The 20,001-nt window shown below is 41.5% G+C and overlaps 1 protein-coding gene across 31 annotated transcripts in view; it reads right to left on the reverse strand.

Moving 5' to 3' along the window:
• The window catches only part of PRRC2C (proline rich coiled-coil 2C), a 111,786-nt gene that overhangs the window by 38,407 nt on the left and 53,378 nt on the right, over positions 1 to 20,001 (reverse strand). For all 31 annotated transcript variants that reach the window (XM_051858365.2, XM_070077365.1, XM_070077361.1 and 28 more), the window contains 6 exons: positions 14,784 to 15,414; positions 11,380 to 11,549; positions 10,935 to 11,184; positions 9,162 to 9,372; positions 5,731 to 7,974; positions 3,219 to 3,427 (listed from right to left, as the gene is read on the reverse strand). In XM_051858365.2, the coding sequence (XP_051714325.2) occupies positions 3,219 to 3,427; positions 5,731 to 7,974; positions 9,162 to 9,372; positions 10,935 to 11,184; positions 11,380 to 11,549; positions 14,784 to 15,414 (3,715 nt within the window). The remainder of the gene's footprint in view (positions 1 to 3,218; positions 3,428 to 5,730; positions 7,975 to 9,161; positions 9,373 to 10,934; positions 11,185 to 11,379; positions 11,550 to 14,783; positions 15,415 to 20,001) is intronic.

The following is a 20,001-nucleotide window of genomic DNA, read 5'->3' on the forward strand; positions in this document are numbered from 1 at the left end:
AGTCTTCAAACAGTGGGTTTGTGTGGGTGCAAACTTTTGAAATCTTTACTTAGTATCTGTATATAAAGATAATTAAAAATAAATCTTAATGAAGAATGGGATGGGAGAGGGAGTAGAAGGTGGGATGGTATGGGGGTGGGAGGGCGGGTATGGGGGGAAGAACCGCTATAATCCAAAAGCTGTACCTATGAAATTTATATTTATTAAATAAAAACTTTCTAAAAGAAAAAAAAGAGGTTCTCATTATTATTATTTCCCGTTTTCAAGGGGTGAAATAAGCTCTGAGAAGCTGATCTGTTAAAGGTGAAGTGACCCAACTAGCTGGCTTTAGGACGTGAATGCATCTATGTTAGTAGACCCTATCTACAATGTGTGGCTGTTAAAAACAAATGGAGGGGCTTGCACTGTGGTATAGTGGGTAAAGCCACCCACCACCAGCAGTGCCAGCATCCCATGAGTCTCAGCTGCTCGACTTCCAATCCAGCTCTCTGCTATGGCCTGGGAAGCAGGAGAGGATGGCCCAAGTCCTTGGGCTCCTGCTCCCGTATGGGAGACTTGGAAGAAACTCCTGGCTCTTGGCTTCAGATCGGCACAGCTCTGGCCATTGTGGCCATCTGGAGAGTGAACCAGAGGGTAGAAGATCTCTCTGTCTCTTTGCCTCTCTGTAACTCTGCCTTTCAAATAAAATAAATCTTTAAAAAAAAAGAAAGAAAGAAAGGAAATACCTAGGTGAAAGTGTGAAAGTTCAACGCAAATATAGAGCAGTAGTGATGTACAAAGACACCAAGATCCCATTTCAGCGTGCCCGGGTTTGAGTTCAGGCTCTGCTCCCAATTTCAGTTTTCTGGTAATGCACACCCTAGGAGGCAGCAGGCAGAAGTTGAGTTCCTGCCACCCATATGACAGCTGGGTTGAATTCCCTGCTCCTGGCTTTGGCCTGGCCCAGCCTCAGCTGTTGCAGGCATTCAAGGAATGAACCAGTGGATAAGACATATCTCTAGTTAACATCCCTCTCTCCCATTCTCTCTCTGGTTAAAGATGATGTATAAACATCACAATCACCCGTCTAATAAATAATCATATTTTCAACTTACTGTCCAATAATCATTATTTTAGGTTTCTTAAAACTGTATTATACCTCAGTAAATAGGGGACTGGTGCTGTGGTGTAGTGAGTAGGCATATGGCTGCCTGCTTGAGACCTGGCTGCTCTCCTTCTGATCCAGCTCTCTGCTATGGCTTGGGAAAGCAGCATAAGATGACCCAAGTTTTGGGGCCATGCACTCGCATGGGGAGACCCCGAGGAAGCTCCTGGCTCCTGGCTTTGGACTGGCCCAGCTCCGGCTGTTGTGGCCATCTGGGAAATGAACCAGCAGATGGAAGGCCTCGCTCTGTAACTCTTCCTTTCAAAAATCCTTAAAAAAACTGTATCTCAGTAAATATAAAATCTAAACCCATTTAATATTTCAGGGGCAAGTATTTCACTCTGTGGTAAAGTCCACACTTGTGATGAGCCTGGGTTCCAGTCCCAGAGCTACTACTGATCCCATCCTCCTCGTAACAAGCACTCTAGGAGGCCATAGGACAGGTGATAGATCAGTGTCTCTTCTTCTCTTTCTGCTTTTCAGTAAGTAAAATAAACACTTCAGGGCCTGGTGTTGTGGCATAATGGGTTAGGTTGCCACCTGAGATGCCTGCATCCCATTTGAGTGCCAGTTTTAGTTCCAGCTGCTCTGCTTCTGATCCAACTCTATGTTAATGTGCGAGGGAGAGCAGTGGCGGATGTCCCAAGTCTCTTCACCACTGTACCCACATGGGAGACCCGGATGAAGCTCCTGGTTCCTGGTCTTGTCCTGGCCCAGTCCCTGCTATTGAGGCCATTTGGAGAGTAGACCAGTAGATGCAAGATCTCTCTCGCTGTCTCTTCCTTTTCTCTCTTTCAAATAAATAAAATTTAAAAAACTTTAAAAAAAATAAACACTTCAAAAATATAACTGAAAAATTACAGTAGTTCAGGTTATGTGACTATTGATTATAGCCATGTCTTCACAAAAAATATAAATCTCATAACAGGCAATTCAATTAAGTTTTAACTTGACAAGTATATATTCTAATTGAAGCATACTAAAAATAGCTATTTCCTTGAGAACATTAACTCAGGATGGTGATAGCTGGTAAGTAATGGCAAAGTTTGTCAGGAAAATTACAGGGAATCTATCCACAAAGAATTCTTTTGAAATATCCACAAATTATAATCAAATTACTAACCTAATGCTCCATGATTCACCTCACTTCACCTTATCATGTAAGCATTCCATCATCTCACATTATTAAAGTAATTCTCAAACTTAACCATGCACTGGAATCACTTAGAAAACCTGTTAAGAAAGACTGCTGTGTCTCACTTCCAGAGTTTCTGATTTAGGAGGTTTGGGGTAGGGCCTAAGAATTTGCATTTCTCACAATATTCCAGGTGGTTCTGTTAGTCTGGGGGCCACCTTTTGAGAACAGTGTCTAAGACCTGGGTCCAAATCAGGATTTAAGTAACCATTAACTACATGATAGAAAATCTCTTTTACTTCTCTAAAAACTGGAATTAAGTACCTATCTCTCAATTTCATTCAGTATCTCCACTTTCATTTTCATCTGAATGATGGGCAGAATAGTGCCATTTTAACACGTATAAACATATTTGCTCATTAGTTTCCTCATGCAAACTTATCTTTTTCTTATTGTTTATGTTATCCTACACATTTGATGCTCTCACTTCATGGCCTTCTGAAAATATCTACTCCTTCCCATCCAATTATTTATTCTCTATTCATCATAATCTTAGATACCAATTTACCAAAGTCATAACACCCTGAGTTTAACACCAATTTACCAAAGTCATAACACCCTGAGTTTAATATCTTGTTTTTAAGCACACAGAATCTACACAGATATAATTAACCATCTTCACTTGGTTATCTGTGCTTTTCCACAAGCATTTGTAAAGAGGGTGATTTTCTCCTTTTTGGATTCCCAAGCATGCAAGTTTTATGAAGCATTCAAGGTTATGCAAAAAGTACATGTTATTTTACTTTAATTTAGATCAGTGTTTCAAAATCAGGCTCTAGTTCTACCTTGAATGGCTAACTCTTTTTTCTCTGATGACTTCATTTATTTATAGAATCTACTTAAATGCAAAAAATAAATGAAAGGAACATTAAGACATACTTGCGTAATTGTTGAGATCAAACTGTGACAGAGCATCTACTTTCTCTTTGGGTTTTTTGGGACCTGGTTTGGGATCTTCTCTTTTTTTCCCAGTAGGATCTTTGGAAGTTTTTTGTCCTGTACCATTAAGCACTCCTTCCTGGTGGTGTGCTGAGCTGCCATTGACAGAATCAACAACAGCAGTGGTTGCAGACTGGTCATCAAATGGCCTAAAAAAAAAAATGTGAGATATTACTACTTCCAAAGGAAACATGCTCTTGCTGGCAGATTTATAAATTCAGTGTAGATGAAATAACACTGGATTAGAAAGCTCTAACTCTTAGTATCAATAAGCCTTATTGACTTCTGTTGAGTAATAACCTTCCTAAAACTGAGCTTCCTGATTATGTAGATTAGCTTCCTAGAGCACATCCCAGCAATTAAATTCTAGAATTCTAATGATTGACAGAAGGCTTGAATTGTTTCTAGTTGCCTATCAAGGCATAAGCGAAGCCAGCAGAAAACTATGATTCAATCAAATGGACTGGATACTTTCCAAAAATGGGTAGTATATGAAACACAAATTTTTAAAAAGCTGACTCATCTATATGTAATATAAACATAAAAAACTACCGTTAGTATGGAAATAAGTCATTTCACAAACAAAATGTGGTCCTACAGTTTGTTTCCTAACAGATTATTTCTTAGATTTATTTTACATTTTACATTTCCAGATGAAAACAGGTTATGGAAAATGGGTTTATTAATATATTTTCTTCATATCCTATAGTATTACTCAAGATAAAAGCTTACCATGTGCCCAACCATGACTTCAAGCATTTGAAGAATAAATTAAGTTCTTCTAATTTAACCTCTTGTCCGACATTTGTTTTAACTATAATCAGTCACCACTATTTCTGCAATTTTAAAGTTGGTGTTATCTACATGACACAGAACTAAAATCCAGAGTTCCCTTGAGTGTTATTACTTGAAATTCTAACAATCCAGTTACAGCCAATGAATTAGCCAACATTTTTGTTATCTTTATCTCCGGAACCACTAGAGGGATGTTCAAATTCAGAGCCAAGGCAGATACTCAGGGGCTGGCTCTCTGGCGTAGCAGGTATAGCCATGGCCTGTAGCGCTGGCTGCTCTACTTCCAATCCAGCTCACTGCCATGTACTGGGAAAGCAGTACAAGCACCTGCGTGGGAGAACTGAAGTAGCTCCAAGCTCCTAGCTTTGGGTCGGACCAGTTTCGGCTGTTGTGGCCATGTGGGGGAGTGAACCAGCAGATAGAAGACCTCTCTCTCTGCCTTCCAAATAAATAAATAAATCTTCAAAAAGGAGGGGGGGGCAGGTACTCAGGACTGATCTCATTAGTTACCTGGAACACCTTTCTAACTTATCAGGAAAACAAAATTATTTTCCCTTACCAGTGCAGCAATCTGGAATGCTATGTGTAATCAAGCATCTAAATTTAATACAATACTGTCCAATACAGTTTAGGTTATCAGTTCAGGTTGCAAATACAGGAATCTGATGTAAAAAACGGGACATTCTCTAATAATGATTGCTTACTCTAAACCCCGGTATTATACAACTACAAAGTACACAGTCCAGATTTGAACCTAGGCATTCTGAATCTAAACTACTACTTTATCATACTTTTTTTAAAAAAAGATTTTTTTATTGGAAAGGCAGAGTTACAGAGAGGCAGAGACAGAGAAAGAGAAGAGAGGTCTTCCATCCACTGGTTCATTCCCCAAATGACTGCAATGGCCAGAGCTGAGCTGATCCAAAGCCAGAAACTTCTTACGGTGTCCCACACGGGTGCAGGGGCCCAAGGACATGGGCCATCTTCTACTGTTTTCCCAGTCCATAGCAGGGAGCTTGAATGGAAGTGGAGCAGCCAGCACTTAAACCGGTAACCATACAGGGTGCTGGCATTGCAGACCGTGGCTCTACCCACTGTGCCATAGTGCGGGCCCTTAAGTTTTAACTACTTGGCATTTCCTATCCAGCTTTCTGCTAATGTACCTGAAGAGAAAGCAGATTATGGTCCAAGTACTTGGGTTCCTGGCAGCCACAGGTGAGATGTAGAAGAAGGTTCTTGTTTCCTGGCTTCAGCCTGGCTCAGCCCCAGCTGTTCCAAGTGCTTGGGGAGTAAACCAGCAGATGGGAGACCTCTGTCTCTCTTGCTCTGTCATCTTGCCTTTTCAAATAAAATGTCTAAAACACAGAATGCACGGAGCAGGCTTGCAGTGTAATGGATTAAGCTGCTGCCTGCAACACCAAGCATCCCATCTGAGTGCTGCTTTGAGTCTCAGGTCCCCAACTTCTGACCTACCTACCTGCTAACGTGCCTGGATAAGCAGGAAGACCCAGATAGAGTTCCAAGCTCCTGGCTCTGCCCCCTGGTTGTTGTGGCCATCTGCTGAGTGAACCAGTAAATGAAAGATCTCTTTGTCTCTCCCTCTCTCTTCATAACTCTGCCTTTCAAATAACTAAATAAAGCTTTAAAGAGTACTCACCCTTTCTTCCCACTTTTTGATGGTGGGCCACTTCGTCTTTCATTCCTAGGACCGGAAAAATTTCTTCCTGATTTGGGTGGACCACTGTTGCCACGTCGATTTTGGCGATCTACTCCAGGCCTCTGACTAGAAAAACTTCTCTTTGCTATTTCTCTCTTTGGAGGTAAACCGTTGTCTCCGGCTTTCACAACTGCTTGTGCAATCAAATCAGCATTTTTTTTTTCATCCCTTTCTCGCCGTTCATTGAAATCACTGCTTTCAGAAGCTGTTTCCCATTCTTCATTTGCCTGATCTGAAGAGTTCTGGTTAGACAAGTCTGGTGTTTTATTCCCAGAAATATCTCCAGCAGTATTCACTGGTTCTTGAACCACATTATTAACTGTGCTGTTGGTGGGCAATGCTGCTTCATTTGTCTTTGAAGCAGCCTCCCTCTCCCTTAGTCTTCTAAACCGAGGAGGCTTATCTTGCCTTGGTGGTCGGGTAGGACGTTGCCTGCGTGGTCTCTCTCTGGCTGGGTCAAATTTTCGCTCAAACTTTGGAGGTCGTTTATCTACTGGCATAGGAATAAACTGCTCGTGTCTTCTTGGCTGCTCTCCATCTTCTGGTTTAGTAGCTTCTGCCTGCCGGGGACTCCACTGATTGTCCCGATAAGCAGGCCTTCGTAAGGTGGAAGGGCGTGATGGACGACCTCCAGGATCCCTTCCACCACGCCTGAATGTTCCCCCTCTGCCACGCCTTGTAGGCTCCCCTTTAGGAAGAAAACCTGGTTTAGATTTATCATCTTCCCTCACATAAGGCTTTTCTAGTGGTCTATTATCTATTCGGACATGATTTTCTGGCTTGAAAGATTGAGGCTTTATAGGTTTCTTGTTTTCAGACCGTTCCTCTCTTTTAGGAAGTTTACCTTTGCTTAAACTATCCTTGTCACTTGCACTTTCATGAATTTCACTGTCTGTGTCGGTCTCTGAACCCCGCTGTCTTCTTCTTTTGGGGACGACTTCAAAATCAGAGCTCTCACTTCGTGTTTCACTTTCCTCTCGCTGTCTGAGAGGCCCTGAGGGCACGTGCTCTGTTCTTGGTTTATTGTCTCTGTACTGAGGATAATCACGAGTGTGTCCTCTGCCACCCCTGCCACGCCCTCCATAAGAGCCTCTATAGCTTCGACCTCTGGAGTAATATTCACCTCGGCCTCGACCTCTGTATCCTTGATCTGGAAACCAATCTCTGTCTCTAGCTTCTTTCCAGTAGGTCCTAGGTGGTAAAGTTGATTCTTTTTTCACTGCTGGTCTTGAATCTGGTCGAGGCCTCTCTACAGCAAGCTCTTTGCCGACAGGTTTCTCAGTTTGCTTTTCTTCTTTGACTACTGGTGCTACAATAGTTTGTTGGGTCACAGTTTTAACCGCAGGCTCCACCTGAACGCTACTCACAGTTTCTAAAGGCACCTCGATATCTTGGGATGGCTTTTGAGCCACAGCTGAAACTTCAGTTGAAGACAATTTTTCAGGTTCTGGCTGAGTAGGTGGTGTAACTGACTGTGGCTGAACTGGTGCTGGAGGTGGGAGTGGAGGAAGAAGATCCTTCTTTTCCGTCTTTTCGGGTTTTATCACTTTTTCAGGGACCTTTTCAACCTTTTCTCCTTCTTTCTCCTTCCTTAGCTCCCGTTCCTCTTTCATATCTCTAAGTACAGGTTTTTTAATGGGACCTGATCTTCTCACTGGTCTATCATTACCTTCTTCTCTTCTGTTGGAGCCAGGCCTTGGGCCCCAGCGAGTTTCCGATTTAGATTTATATACTTTTTCAGGTTTTGGTCCTTCAGAAGAGCGTATGAAACCATCCTTTCTTGGTTTCTCCTCTGGCCTTTCTGCTGGTTCTTTTGAATCAGGGCATCTACTGGTTACTTTAGGGACGCATGCAGATGGCTCATTTCTTTGCTCTTCTAATTTTTGAGTATGGTTAGATCCATGGGAAACACTTCGTTTCCGGACGGGCTGACTTTCTACACCTGAAATCCGATCTTCTGAAGGAGTGGATAAAGCCTTTGAGTCAGGTACTTCAAAACAAGCAGACTGATTATTTATGTCAGTAGGATGAGGTCTAACATCTTCCACAGATCTACTTAAAAACTTTTGTGCTTCTGTTTCACTCGATTCTCTGACAAAGTCTGCTTTTGGAGGAGCCTCTAAATGACTGTGTTCTACAGGACAAGCAGCAGTGATCTGTTCTTGGTCATGTGCAGCTTCAGGCCTAAAATGATGAGAATTCAAAGGTATAATCAATCAAGTTATCTTCCCCACATGTAAGGGTACAGAGCATAACAAGATACTTTAAAAATGAAAAAGATCTTAATCATAAAAAGTATCTTTATCTCTTCATAAAACACTGCAGCACAATTCATAACAGCTATGAAGGGCAAACTGACTACATGTCCATCAATAGCTGAATGAGTACAGAAAATGTGACACACACACAAAATGGAATATTAATGAAGAACAGAAGGAAATACTGTTATATAAAACACAGATAAATCTTTAAGCTAGTCAGAACAAATAACACATGACTCCACTTTTATGAGTTTTTTTATCTATAGAAATCGTCAAAGTTGAACAGTGGTTTCTAGAGGCCATTGGTTGGGGGAAATGAGGAAATGCTATCCCACTGGTATAATTTTCAGTCATGTAAGATGAAGAAGTTACCATGATTTTCTACATAATATTGTTCCTATAGTTAACAATACTGCACTGTACACTTAAAAGCACAAATGTGTGGGGTTTTTTTGTGCCATGATTGGAAATACAAGTTTATTCCTTAAAGAAAAAACATCGAGATCCACGCTGACATGAATTTTTAATCCATAAAGACTATGCACTTCCACTTAGAACAAAAGAGTGCACTAGAGTCGGTCTATCTATCCTAATCAACCATAAAGTTTCTAAACATTATAAATATAAATTATACCCTGTATAAGGGCAGAAGTTCTAACTACATGGCTATAGATTACTTGATGCCATACCACCAACTGCCACTTCAAATAATTTTATAAATTAGTATCTCTTCTTATTTTGGTTCCAAAAATTTTTGGTAATATTGATAAACAAATCTACCCTACTCACTAATGGAAAACTACACCAACATTTTAGCAGGCCTACAGAAGCATGGTAGATGCATTTAAATTTTCACATCTCATCTATAGTAAAGACCTGTCATTTTTAACATCTAATGCTGAGTTTCAGCGTACAATTTAACACACGAAATCACACTACAAAATGCTCTAATCAATAGAAAAACACTAGGAAAAATAAAGTATGTCCAAAGATGAAACGAAGTACACTAAACAGCAGGAAATTAGTTTTTTGGCTCAGTATTAAATTATCAAATGATCTCCAGGGATACTAGCTTTGAACAACCTATTTAGTCTTAGCCATGTTAATTACCTTATATCCTCAGGTTCCTCAGGTGCCTTGGGAGTAGTTGCCTGTTGAGGCTCAGCATGAGGATAGGGATCAGACCCCCACATCACACGGGGCTCAGAAAGGGAAACCGCATGATCCCTTGCAGATCGAGCCATGTGCTCAAATGATTCAGAACTGTTTGCAGAACCTTCCATCTGGTCCCTTCTCATTAATGGCTTTGGAGGAATCATTCCTGTAACCCAAGTTCAGAAAAAGGTGAAATGAGAATTATGGAAAAAAAAAATCCTAATAGGAATGGAATTTTCTTAAATTTCCCTAAATAAACCTAATTTAGCAAAAAAAAATGGTGGAAATTCCACTTTATTACTGTTAAGACTTCATTTAAAAATTAAGCATAATCCTAAAAACACATATTTTACATTAAAGGACCATTGTAGCCATTTAGGGAGTGAATCAGCAGATGGAAGACTTCTCTCTCTCTCTCTCTCTGCCTTTCTCTGTAACTCTGTCTTTCAAACAAATAAAATAAATCTTAAAAAAAAAAAAAAAGAATTCAACAGTGAAAAATTAAGAAAATTATTTTATAGCAAATTCCACTTACTTTAGATGAGTAATATTCTATAAAACATGCCATCTAAATTTCAAATCATCCATGTAAATTTTAAAATCAAGATATGATTTAAAAAAAAATAGTCTTTTTCTTTTTAATTTTTATTTACTTGAGAAACCATAGTTACAGACAGACAGAGGGAGAGAGAGACAAAAGTCTTCCATCCACTGGTTCATTCCCCAAATGGCTGTAATGGCTGGAGCTGGGCTGATCTGAAACCAGGAGCCAGGAACTTCTTCCGGGTCTCCTATGTGGGTGCAGGGGCCAAGCACTTGGGGCATCTTCTGATGCTTTCCCAGACCATCAGCAGCGAGCTGGATTGGAAGAGGAGCAGACGGGACTTGAACCAGCATCCATATGGGATGCCGGTACTGCAGGTGGATGTTTAGCCTACTATGACAAAGTGCCGTCCACAAGATGTAATTTTCAAGCCAGGCATTTGGTATAGCAGTTAAAGACGCTGCTTTGGTCACCTCCATGCCCTATTAGACAACTTGGGATAGAGTCCTGGTTCTGCTTTAAATTTGAGTTTTCTGCTAATGCACATACTGAAAGGCAGCAACAGGTGATAGCTCCAAGTTCTTGGGTCCCTGCCACCTGCACAAGAGACAAACACTAAGTTCTGGGATCCTAACTAGCCTGTACATTGTGGCCACGTCAGGAGTGAACCAGCAGATGGAAGACCTCTTTGTGTGTCACTCAAATAAATGGAAATAAGTGAATAAAGAGGGAGGGGGGAGCAAGTCTTGAGCTATATGCCATTTTGATTATAGATTATCTGGATTTATTTTCATGAGTTCTATAAAAGATTGTTAATTCAGTTGTTTATCTGCTAAGCTATGAAGAAAATTAAGGATTAAGCTGGCAAATGATACAGGAAATGAAAAGGGTGGCATATATAAATTTCAACGCTGAAATACTTTTTTATTCAGTATCTAATCAATATTTATAAAACAGAGAAGAGCTTGTATTTTGTATTTGCCACAGCTGGTACAAGTGTCTGGCAAAATAAACTGTGCAAAATAACTGTGCGAAATAAAATTATATAGTGTAGTGGTCCTATTTAAACTCAAACATTTCACAACACCCCAGTGAATTAAAATGCAAAATGGGAGCAAAAAAAACCAACAAATTTTGATTCTGCCAAACTATAAATGAACAATAAGACAGCAATTTCAACTTACCAGGATGAATGGGTGGAATATCCATAGCTGGTCTCCCTGACATCATTCGAGGATCCATGTATGACTGCATCATGAGCCATCTGGGATCAAAACCCATGGATGCTAAATGTTGAGGGTGAGGTTGCATGGGCTGGTAAACAGGTCTGTGTGGTGGAGGAGGGACAGTGCTACCAGATGGCTGTGAAGAAACGGTTTGTGGAAGTACACCTTGCTGCTGCTGTTGTTGCCACTGCTGCTGTTTCATTTGTTCCTGGAAAAGTAACACATCTTGATACCTTAGTTGCACATGTTAAACCCACTGCTTATTAATATTAATAAACATTTATTAAAAGGGAAAGGAATTTCAAGGAAAATTTCCATACTTTATATATTTTAGGTTTCATGTCAAATTAATTTCTCAGAAAACTGAGAAATCACAAGCATATGGTTATGTTTTTATTCTTACCTGTTGCCGCTGAAATCGTGGTGGTAAAGATTTCTGAAATTGTTTGAAATAGCCAGATAATACAGCAGGCCGAGGCTGAGATCCTGACTCTGGTTCTGTTTCATGAACCACTTGCATGGTCTCCTTTTCACTGCGATTGCTATCTTGTCTAGTGAATACTGGCTTCTCCTCTGCCCAAAGAAAAGGTGAAAGATAATGATATTCATCCATGATATTTACCAAATACACGCTGTCTGTCCTGGACTGAGATGATTAGATTGAGGTACAATAAAACTTCATGAAGAAAAAAGCTTCCCTAACATTCCGAATCATTGTTTTGTACTGATACTGGTGTCCATCAACGAGACATTACATTTATTAATGTCAATATTTACTATGAGCATCTGCATAAAAACAAAAATAGCCTGAAAATACTTAAACATTAAGCACATTGACTTATTCAAACTTTATTAAATCAAGACACTAACATTTTTAAAGATTAATGAACTTACTTAAATCTGAGGATGACAGAGTGATCACTAGCCATCCTCAAACATCATCACCATTATTCTATTAAAAGAGGGTCAAGTATGATACATGCCATGTCAACAGTTACAAAGCCAGACATATTACAAATATATCTCAAATGACTATGAATAAGGTAGAGTGAGAGACAGACAGTGAGAGGGAGAGACAGGGAAAAATCTTCTATCTGCTGGTTCATTCCCCAAATGGCCACAATGGCTGGAACTAGGGCAATCTGAAGCCAGGAGACAGGAGCTTCTTCTGGGTCTCCCATGTGGGTGCAGAGGCCCAAGTGCTTGGGTCATCTTCTACTGCTTTCCTAGGCCACTGCAGAGAGCTGGATTAAAAGAACAGCCAGGACTAGAACTGGTGCCCATGTGGAATGTTGGCACAGCAAGTGGAGGATTAACCTACTGCACACCAGCACAGGGCCCATAATATGAATTTTTAAAAGGATGTTTTATTTTGTTGACATAAAAAAATGCTGTTAAAATCATTAATTAAGGCCGGTGCCGCGGCTTACTAGGCTAATCCTCCGCCTAGTGGCGCCGGCACACCGGGTTCTAGTCCCGGTCGGGGCGCCGGATTCTGTTCCGGTTGCCCCTCTTCCAGGCCAGCCCTCTGCTGTGGCCAGGGAGTGCAGTGGAGGATGGCCCAGGTGCTTGGGCCCTGCACCCCATGGGAGACCAGGAGAAGCACCTGGCTCCTGCCATCGGATCAGCGCGGTGCGCCGGCCGCGGCGGCCATTGGAGGGTGAACCAATGGCAAAAGGAAGACCTTTCTCTCTGTCTCTCTCTCTCACTGTCCACTCTGCCTGTCAAAAATTAAAAAAAAAAAAAAAATCATTAATTATATTTTTCTTGTCCACATTTTTGGGGGGGGGGTATCAATTTTATTTTTAACTTATTTATTGGAAGATGGAGCCAGAGACAGCTCCCATCCACAGGTTCCTTCCCCAAATGTTGGCAAACTGCACTCAAATTTTGTATCTTTTCTCACAGGCCTCACCCGCTATGCCACAGCACAGGCCTACCTCACTTGCATTTCTAGCTCTTGGTTTTGGAATGAGAGAGCAGTGTCAGCACAATACTTTAATGAGCACATCACACTGGCAAACTAAGCTAAAACTCAATGGCATAGTAGGTTAATTCTCCGCCTGCAGTGCCGGCATCCCATACAGGTGCTGGTTCAAGACCTGGCTGCTCCACTTCCGATCCCGCTCTCTGCTATGGCCTGGGAAAGCAGTAGAAGATGGCCCAAGTCCTTGGGGCCCTGCACCTGCATGTGAGACCTGGAAGAAGCTCCTAGCTCCGATCGGCACAGCGCCATCCGTTGCAGCCACTTGGGGAGTGAACCAATGAATGGAAGACCTCTCTCTTTCTGTAGCTCTGACTTTCAAATGAATGAATGAATGAATGAATGAGGGAGGGAGGGAGGGAAAGAGAGAGAGAGAGAGAAAGGCAGGCAGGCAGGCAGGTAAGGCAGGCAGGCGAGGTCTCCCACACAGGTTGGCAGGGATCCAACTGCCTGAGTCATCACTGATGCCTCCCAGGGTCTGCAGCAGCAGGAAGTTGTAATCAGGAGTTGAACCCAGGGATCAAATTCATGTACTCTGACGGGGGACACAGGTGTCCTGACTGGTGTTTGTCTGAACTGCAGGGCCAAATGTCCACTCTTTGTAAAATACTTCTGTATCAGAAAACATATTGAAACTAATTCAAGCCGCTCATTAAAAATGAATTTCACAACAAGTTAGCCATAGTTTAATACTATATTTGAATTGTTATTTAGTCTACAAACCAACTTGGCAAGAATGAAAAATCCATCAGATTTACAAAAAACAATCTGGGGCCGGTGCCACAGCATAGTGGGTAAAGCCACCACCTGCAGTGCTGGTATCCTATATGGGCGCTGGTTTGAGTCCTGGCTGCTCCACTTCTGATCCAGCTCTCTGCTAAGGCCTGGGAATGCAGTAGAGCATGATCCTAGTCCTTGGACCCCTGCACCCATGTAGGAGACCTGGAAGAAGCTCCTGGCTCCAGACTGGCCCAGCTCCTGCTGTTGCAGCCATTTGGGGAGTGAACAAGTGGATAAAGAACTCTGTCTCTCTCTCTCTGCCTCTGTCTCCCTGTAACTCTCTACCTTTCAAATAAATCCTCCACCAGCGGCACCGGCATCCCACGTGGGCACGGGGTTCTAGTCCCGGTTGTTCCTCTTCCAGTCCAGCTCTCTGCTGTGGCCCGGGAGGGCAGTGGAGGATAGCCCGGGTACCTGGGCCCCTGCACTCGCGTGGGAGACCAGGAGGAGGCACCTGGCTCCTGACTTAGGATCGGCGTAGCTCCGGCTGTTGCGGCCATTTGGGGGCTGAACCATCGGATGGAGGACCTTTCTGTCTCTTTCTTTCTCACTGTCTATAACTCTACCTCTCAAATAAATAGATAAAAAAAGACTTTTAACTAAGAATATAATTACTCTGGTACATTGCAGTCTAACAGCATTATCCACTATATCGTGGAAGCTTGTCTATTTAAACAGGAAGAAAAAAAATTCTCAAATCACAAACTGGGTACAGTATTGGTTTGAGTCCAGACAGCTCTACTTCTCATCAAATTTCCAGCTAATGGCCCTGGAAAGCAGAGGAAGATGACCAAGTGTTTGGGTCCCTGAACCTATGTGTGAGACCCAGAAGGAGCTCCTGGCTCTTGGCTTCAGATCCGCCCAGATCCAGCCACTGCAGCCATTTGGGGAGTGAACCAGCAGATTCTCTCTTTCTGTAATTCTGCCTCTCAAAGAAATACATCTTTAAAAAGGAAAACAAAACAAAACAATCAAGCACCCAAAGCATAACTATTATGAAACTCTCTGTAAGGTTTCAATAAAAGTGAACAAGATAACAATACCTTTATTACAGATGTTTTCACTTTCCTGTTTTTCTACCACAGGCTCCACTGCAGTCTCTTTGGGTTCTATTTTTTCCTCCACTTTCTCTCTTTCCTTCTCCAACTCGCACTCCTTTTCCTGTTCTTTCATCTTCTGTAATTCTTTTTCATTTTCCCTCCACCGTTCTAATTCTTTCTCTTTTTCTTGTTTTCTTTCCTTCTCCATTTCTCTTTGTTTTTCCTGCTCTTTCTCCTGCTCTTTCTCCTTTTCCTGCTGCCTCTCCTTCTCCTTCTCCTTCTCCCTCTCCCTCTCTTTCTCACGCTCCTGTTCTTGTTCTCTTTCAAGCTCTTTCTCACGCTCCCGTTCTCTTTCTCGCTCCCTTTCCCGTATTTCTTCTGGAGATGGTTGTTTTTCCACGATGCCACGCTTCTCATCCAAGCGTTTCAGTTTCTCTGCACATGCAGCCTTCCTTTGTTCTTCCATTCGTCGTTCTTCCTCTTCACGACGCTTCCGTGCGCGCTCCACCGCAGCAGAGATTTCTGACTGTTGTCTCCGTCTTTGCTTCCATATTTCGTCTTCATCAGGTACTTGCTGCTTGGGGGGGAAAGGGCCTGGTCTTCCAGGTACTGCCTGTCTATCTGGAGGTGGATGCTGAAACATAGAAGTTACCAGATGAGTAGGAGAATTTTGACCAACAATGGGTATCACAGGCTTCACTAAATATGTACCTATTTATTGTGCCAGACACTCTTGGTCACTCATTATGCTGCATACAATTAAAAGCACAATAGAGAAATCTCCAAATCTAACTTTAGAGATGAAGGGAATTTACAGTGTGAGGCGGCAGCAGTTTACAGCAACTGACAGAGCAAAAATTCATGATGGAGAAAAAGTCACAGGGGCCAGTGCTGTGGCGTGGCGGTTAGAACCGCCACCTGCAATGCCAGCATCTCATATGGGCTGCGGTTCGAGTCCCAGCTACAGCACTTCCAATCCAGCTCTCTGCTATGGCCTGGGAAAGTAGCAGAAGATAGCCCAAGTCCTTGGGGCCCTGCACATGCATGGGAGACCCAGAAGAAGACCCTGGCTCCTGGCTTTGGATCAGCACAGCTCCAGTCATTCAGCCCATTTGGGGAGTGAACCAAGGGATGGAAGACTCCTCTCTCTCTCACTCTGTAACTCTGCATTTCAAATAAATAAATCTTTTAAAAAATTATCCAAATTGATAGCATGATAGCACACAAACTCTGAAAAGAAATTTCTAGAAATCAGCCTGGGTACAGAGTTCTATCTTTAGACTGAAAAATCCAGAAAATGATATCTAGAGCCTACACAGTACAGTGTGGGAGTATCACCTCAGAAATCAAGTTTTTTTATGATTTAGTTTTCATTAAGGAGTTATAAAACAATTACTAAAGCTTAATGTTGCTAGGGTTTGGCACTGTGGGTTAAGCTATTGCCTGCAATCTCAGCATCCCATACAAGTGCTGGTTTGAATCCCAGCTGCTCCACTTCTGATCCAGTGGCTGGAAGATCTGTGATCTCTCTCACACACACAAACTCACCAAATCGTTTAAAAAAAAAAAAAAAAAAAAATGCTGCCAATGAATATACAAAAAGCAGAATGGAAAAAACGGATGTGAAGCACACAAAGGGAGGAGAAAAAATTTAACAGCTACTAGGGTGGATAAACCTTTTCTTCTTCTTTTTTTTTTTTTTTTTTTGACATTTTTAGCCTTTTATTTTTAAATAATTACAGATTCATAGTAAGGTGTTCTATGTGGGTTCAGGGGCCCAAGGACTTGGGCCATCTTCTACTGCTTTCCCAGGCCATAGTAGACAGCTGGATCGGAAGAGGAGCAGCCACTACTTCTGATCCAGGTTCCTGCAATTGCACATCCTGGGAAGAGGCAGATGATGGTTCAAGTACTTGTGTGCCTGCCATCCATGTTGGGAGACCTGGATTGAGCTGTTGGCTTCTGGCTTTGGTCTGGCTTAGCCCTGACTGTTTTAGACATTTGGGGAGTGAATTAGCAAACTGAAGACCACCTCCCTCCAACAAATACAATAAATAATTAAAATAAAATAATCTTGTAACTGAAAACAATGGTCTGAGTATTTTAAAAATGAATGCAGAATATCATTTACCAAAAAACCACTTATCTCTTTCTTAGCCAGTGATTTCCATGATCTAAAGCTCAAGACACCAAGCTGAAAAGCCAAATTCCTCCTTTCTAAAAGTATTTAACCACACAGTAAACTTAGAGTAATATTTTTTAAAAAAGCAATTTCATGGAAATATAATTTATTTAAGATGTGAAACATATTTTAAATGTATAGTCTGATAGGTTTGGACGAACGATATACTTGTGTAACCTTTGATTCCATTCAGATAGAATGTTCCCAACATTCCTCTGTCTGACCCCAAGCATTCCTAACCCTAACATTCAATAGTTTTACCTTTCATGACTCAGTGTAATGGTTTTGGGGTTATTTAGTGTGTTTTTCATTATTGGACAGTATTCTACTGTAGGCATACCATTTTATCTAGCATGGACATGTAGACTGTTTTCAGATTTAAACCATAAATAAAAAAGCTCTGAACATTCATGAGTCCTTGGTGTTGACAAATGCTTTCATTTATTTCTCTTGGATAAACAGCAGTCTTGCTCTCAAGTCATATGGTAAAAATGTTTTTCTTAAAAGAAACAGCTAAACTGTTTTTGCAAAGTGCTTGTAAGGTTTTATAGTCTCACCAGTAATGTAGAAAATGCCAGCTGTTCTATATCCTTGCCAATACATGATGTAACCAGCCATTAAAATTTCGGTTGTGTTAACAAAATCTCATTGTAATTTCAATGTGCATTTCCCTAGTGACTAAAGACATCTGAATATCTTTTCATGTACTTCTTGGCTACTTAAATGTTTTCTTTTGTAAGATGAATTTCAAATTGTTGGGTTATTGTTCTTTCTGAGTTTGTTTGTTTTTGGTAAATACAGCTCTTTAAAAATTAGATGTATTAGGAATTTTTTTCTGTAACATATATCTTCATTTTGGCAAGAGGTAAGTTTTGAAGTACAAATGACAACTTTCTTTTCTAATTCAGGAGTTTTGAATCTTTGCCAAGAAATTTCTGTCAGCACTAAGTTCATAATGAATCTCATCTAAATGGCTGTTTTACCTCCTAAGTACAAAGAAAGGATATGAAGAGAATTCAGTGGTTAAGTGAGCTGGGTGGAAATGATGGTGATGGATGTGGTTGTGGTAAGGGAAGCTGCTTTCAGAGGTGGATGACTGGACAAGGACTCTTGATGTGGTAATATGTAGGCACAGAACTTGATAACAATGGATATTAGGAAAAGTGTCTTCCAGTTACAGGAAAGAACAAGGATTATAAAAAGAGAACTGCAATAATATTTATATGGGGAAGAAGAAGGAGAAGGGCAGATGGAGTCTGAAAAGTAGAAAACTGTGACAAATAGGGGTGGGAGTTTGGCACAAGGGTTAAGCTGTCGCTTGGGATGCCTGCATCCCAGTCTGGAATGCCTGGTTCTCTGAGTTCTCGCTATTCTGCTTCTGATCCCATTCCTGCTAATGTGCATTGCAGGAGAGAGCTCAAGGATTTGATTCCCTGTCACCCATTTGGGAGAACCAGATGAAGTTCTCAGCTCCTGGCTTTGGCTTGGCCTAGCACTGGCTATTGTGGACCATTGGGGAGCCAATCAGTGGATGGAAGACCTCTTTTTTTAAATCAAAAATTAAGGGGCTGGTGTTGCAGTATAGTGGGTATAGCTACCACCTGTGACGTGAGCGTCTCTTATGGCCACTGGTTCATGTCCTGTCTGCTACACTTCTGATCCAGCTCCCTGGTAATAGCCTGGGAAAGCAGTGGAGGATAGCCCAAGTGCTTGGGCCCCTTTACCCACATAGGAAACCTTGAAGAAGCTTCTGGTTCCTGGCTTCTGGCATGGCTGCTGTGGCCATTTGGGGAGTGAATCAGCAGATGGAAGATCTCTGTCTCTCCCTCTCTACTCTGTAACTCTGCCTTTCAAATAAATAAATAAATCTTTAAAAAATAATAAAATAGATTAAAAATTAAAAAAAGAAAAATCACAGGAACAATCTATATAGTTTTAAGATGATCATAGCTACTACAGAAGAACTGAGCTGAAGGTTGTAGGTGCTCAGCCAGCAATAAGAAAGCAAAGTGTGTTAAGAACCTGTCGGGGCCAGCCCCACAGCTCACTTGGCTAATCCTCCGCCTGAGGTACCGGCATCCCATATGGGCACTGGGTTCTAGTCCCGGCTGCTCCTCTTTCAGTCCAGCTTTCTGCTGTGGCTCGGGAGGACAGTGGAGGATGGCCTAAATCCTTGACCCCTGCACCCGCATGGGAGACCAGGAGGAAGCACCTGGCTCCTGGCTTCGGATCGGCGTAGTTCCGGCCGCCAGCCATTTCGGGGGTGAACCAACGGAAGGAAGACCTTTCTCTCTGTCTCTCTCTCTCTCTCTCACTGTCTAACTCTGTTAAAAAAAAAAAAACCTATGTCAATAGTTCAAATGAAATAAGCAATAATAATTAGTGTATTAATATGTTTTGCAGGTGTAGGTGACATAATTTATTAACAGATAAACCTAGATAGAGTAAAATAAAGAATCAAGAATAACTTCTAGATTTTAGCCTGAACAAACAGTTGAATGATGATGATGATGCCTTTCTTCGAGATGGGGAAGACAGGAGGAAGAAGCAGAATTGTGCAGATGTCGAAGTGGGGACTGAATTACAGTTTGGACATATTAGGTATGATATGTCTACAGGAGATGGAAGTGGCGTTGTGAAACTGATTGGTGAATACATGACTCTTGAAGTCAGGGTAAAGCTTTTAGGATTACAGACATATATTTGAATGTTACTGGCACTTAAAAGACATCTCTTATAGAAAGGTTAGAGATCAAAAAGGGAATGAAAACATAAACCTGAGTCTCCCAATACTCAAAGATATAGCAGGCCCAAAAGAAAACAAAACAGTACGATATCTCAGAGTTAAACAAATGTGATAGACAAATCAACTAGGTTAAAGATGCCAATGAGATTGGGAGAAAACAACTGGATTTCTTTTCTTTTCTTTTCTTTTTTTTTTTTTTTTTTGGACAGGCAGAGTTAGACAGTGAGAGAGAGAGAGAGAGAGAGACAGAGAAAGGTCTTCCTTTTCCGTTGGTTCACCCCCAAAATGGCTGC

This window comes from Oryctolagus cuniculus, chromosome 7 (genome assembly GCF_964237555.1).
Source record: "Oryctolagus cuniculus chromosome 7, mOryCun1.1, whole genome shotgun sequence".
NCBI lineage: Eukaryota > Metazoa > Chordata > Mammalia > Lagomorpha > Leporidae > Oryctolagus > Oryctolagus cuniculus.